This window comes from Penaeus vannamei, chromosome 33, assembly GCF_042767895.1.
Source record: "Penaeus vannamei isolate JL-2024 chromosome 33, ASM4276789v1, whole genome shotgun sequence".
Classification (NCBI taxonomy): Eukaryota; Metazoa; Arthropoda; class Malacostraca; order Decapoda; family Penaeidae; genus Penaeus; species Penaeus vannamei.
Genome location: NC_091581.1, coordinates 5,161,748 through 5,164,247, shown reverse-complemented (window position 1 = coordinate 5,164,247; position 2,500 = coordinate 5,161,748). Strand labels below are relative to the sequence as shown.

The 2,500-nt window shown below is 38.1% G+C and overlaps 1 protein-coding gene across 1 annotated transcript in view; it reads right to left on the bottom strand.

The window, feature by feature from the left end:
• Positions 1 to 2,500, bottom strand: part of LOC113805267 (glucose dehydrogenase [FAD, quinone]-like) — a 28,410-nt gene that overhangs the window by 15,684 nt on the left and 10,226 nt on the right. Inside the window, exons 2-3 of the mRNA XM_070145155.1 lie at positions 1,154 to 1,504; positions 1 to 168 (exon numbers count right to left, since the gene is read on the bottom strand). The exon at positions 1 to 168 is cut by the window's left edge and continues 35 nt beyond it. Of these exons, the coding sequence (XP_070001256.1) occupies positions 1 to 168; positions 1,154 to 1,286 (301 nt within the window). The 5' untranslated portion in view covers positions 1,287 to 1,504. The remainder of the gene's footprint in view (positions 169 to 1,153; positions 1,505 to 2,500) is intronic.

Below are 2,500 nucleotides of genomic sequence, written 5' to 3'. Positions count from 1 at the left end.
GGACGGTACGGAAATTCCAGTCGGCATCGCCCTCGATCAGCGCTATGTTGAAGGCGGGCACGTAGCTCTCGGGGGGCGGGGGGCCTCCGGACTCAAGCAGCAAGATCTTCCAATTGCTGACTTCTGACAACCTCGCCGCCAGGATTCCTCCGGCTGTTCCTGCTCCCACTGTTCGGGCAAAGATCACCGAGTTGTAGAATTGGTGTTTTTTTTTTGCTACGCTCTATGATGTTCGGTGTTTTTTTGCTACGCTACGGATTTTACGGTTCGATACACAGGCGCTATCAATTTGTACCTGGAGTACGACACTCCTCTACGGCGTGCGATATGGCGTGACGTCACAGTGGCAATTTGCTGTTGCCTACTCATCCTCTGTGAAAGTTTTGTGGTATATATACCTATTGCGCACGGCCGCTATAGCTGTCAACACGGAATTATATAGCCGTAAAACCAATGATTTAAAGCTGTTTATTTAAGAGCTATCTCTGCATAAAATCAAAATTTACGATATCTCTTACACCGTTAGTAGAATCTTTCAAATTTATACGTCAGCAAAAATGGCGAAACTAAGCTACTACAAACATAATCCCTACTACTAAATATTATATTAAATGTTAAATATTAAATATTAGATATTATTAAATATTAAATACTACTAAATAATACTACTACTGCATCACTGCTACTAAATATTCTCTAATTGAAAATACCCTAAATGCTCTTATACCGATCACGAATTAACCAAAAACAATGGATACGAAAGAAAGAAACTATTAAAAGACAAAAAACAACGCACATTAAAGAAAGAAACTAATAAAAGACAAAAAAAGAGAGAAAAAAACAAAAAAAACACCATCACCTTTACACTATCATCACAACACCATACCCACAATGAAATCAAACAACAAAAAACACCATCACCTTTACACTATCATCACAACACCATACTTACCCACAATGAAATCAAACAACAAAAAAACACCATCACCTTTACACTATCATCACAACACCATACTTACCCACAATGAAATCAAACAACAAAAAAACACCATCACCTTTACACTATCATCACAACACCATACTTACCCACAATGAAATCAAACAACAAAAAAACACCATCACCTTTACACTATCATCACAACACCATACTTACCCACAATGAAATCATATTGGTCCAAGAGATTGTTCGACGAATCGTAGTTGTGTTCGCCAGCCTCTCTGACCACAGCCAACACGATCATCCTCAGCAACGCCGTCGGCACCGCTCGTATGAGATTGGTTATCATTTTCGGTAAATTTTATCGACAGAACTTTCTTCTTCTTCCTTTTTAAGATATTAATATATCTTCTTTTTTTTAAAATCTTGTCTTGGCTTTCGGTTATAGCTTCCACTTTTACTTCTTCGCCAATAAGGGTTTGGATTCTATTGTCATCTGTTCAGAAACGCTTTCGAAGTGCTTGGACAGATGCTCCTCTGGTTACGCAGACATTTGCCACCTGGGATCTGGAAATTATGATAATTTTATTTTTTACGTGATTAAGGGCATTTATTGATAAAAAAACAAGTATTCTGACTGGAGATAGATAAATAGATAGATAGAGAGGGAGAGAGAGAGAGAGAGAGAGAGAGAGAGAGAGAGAGAGAGAGAGAGAGAGAGAGAGAGAGAGAGAGAGAGAGAGTGAGTGAGTGAGTGAGTGAGTGAGTGAGTGAGTGAGTGAGTGAGTGAGTGAGTGAGTGAGTGAGTGAGTGAGTGAGTGAGTGAGTGAGTGAGTGAGAGTGAGAGAGAGAGGAAGAGAGAGAGAGGAAGAGAGAGAGGAAGAGAGATAAACAGACTGATAGATAGATAGATAGATAGGTAGATAGACAGACAGATAGATGGACAGATAGATAGATAGATAGAGATAGAGAGAGAGAGAGATAGACGGATAGAGAGATAGATAGATAGATAGAGAGAGAAATAGATAGATATATAGATAGATAAAGAGAGAGAGAGCCACAGTTATAACTGAAAAGATTTCGTGGTGGTGTTAAGTAATAAAGAAGCGCCGTTGTGACTACGCCAATGCTAAGATAAACACCATTGCGGTTGTAACTTAAAAAAAAACAAATGAAATCGTTACTATTTAACCATAAAACAATATTGTAACTGCTTAATTGCATATCAAATTCTACTATGCCTGCCCTTCGTCACATCCCCTTCACTCCCTCTGGCATTTGTGCCTGTGCTTGCTTTGCCATTCTGTAACCAGCTTCTTGCTCATTGAGATGCCACTTTCCTCCTGGGGTCCGATCCCTTTGTACATATTCTAGGCATAAAACAAAAGCCAAAACTTTCCTATTGGTTCTTCCCCTGAAAGTATTTATTAGTGATGGCCATGCTAAAGCACACACGCACACGCACACAGACTATATATGACTATATTTATACATATTCATATATATATATATATATATATATATATATATATATATATAAAACTAAATATATATATATATATA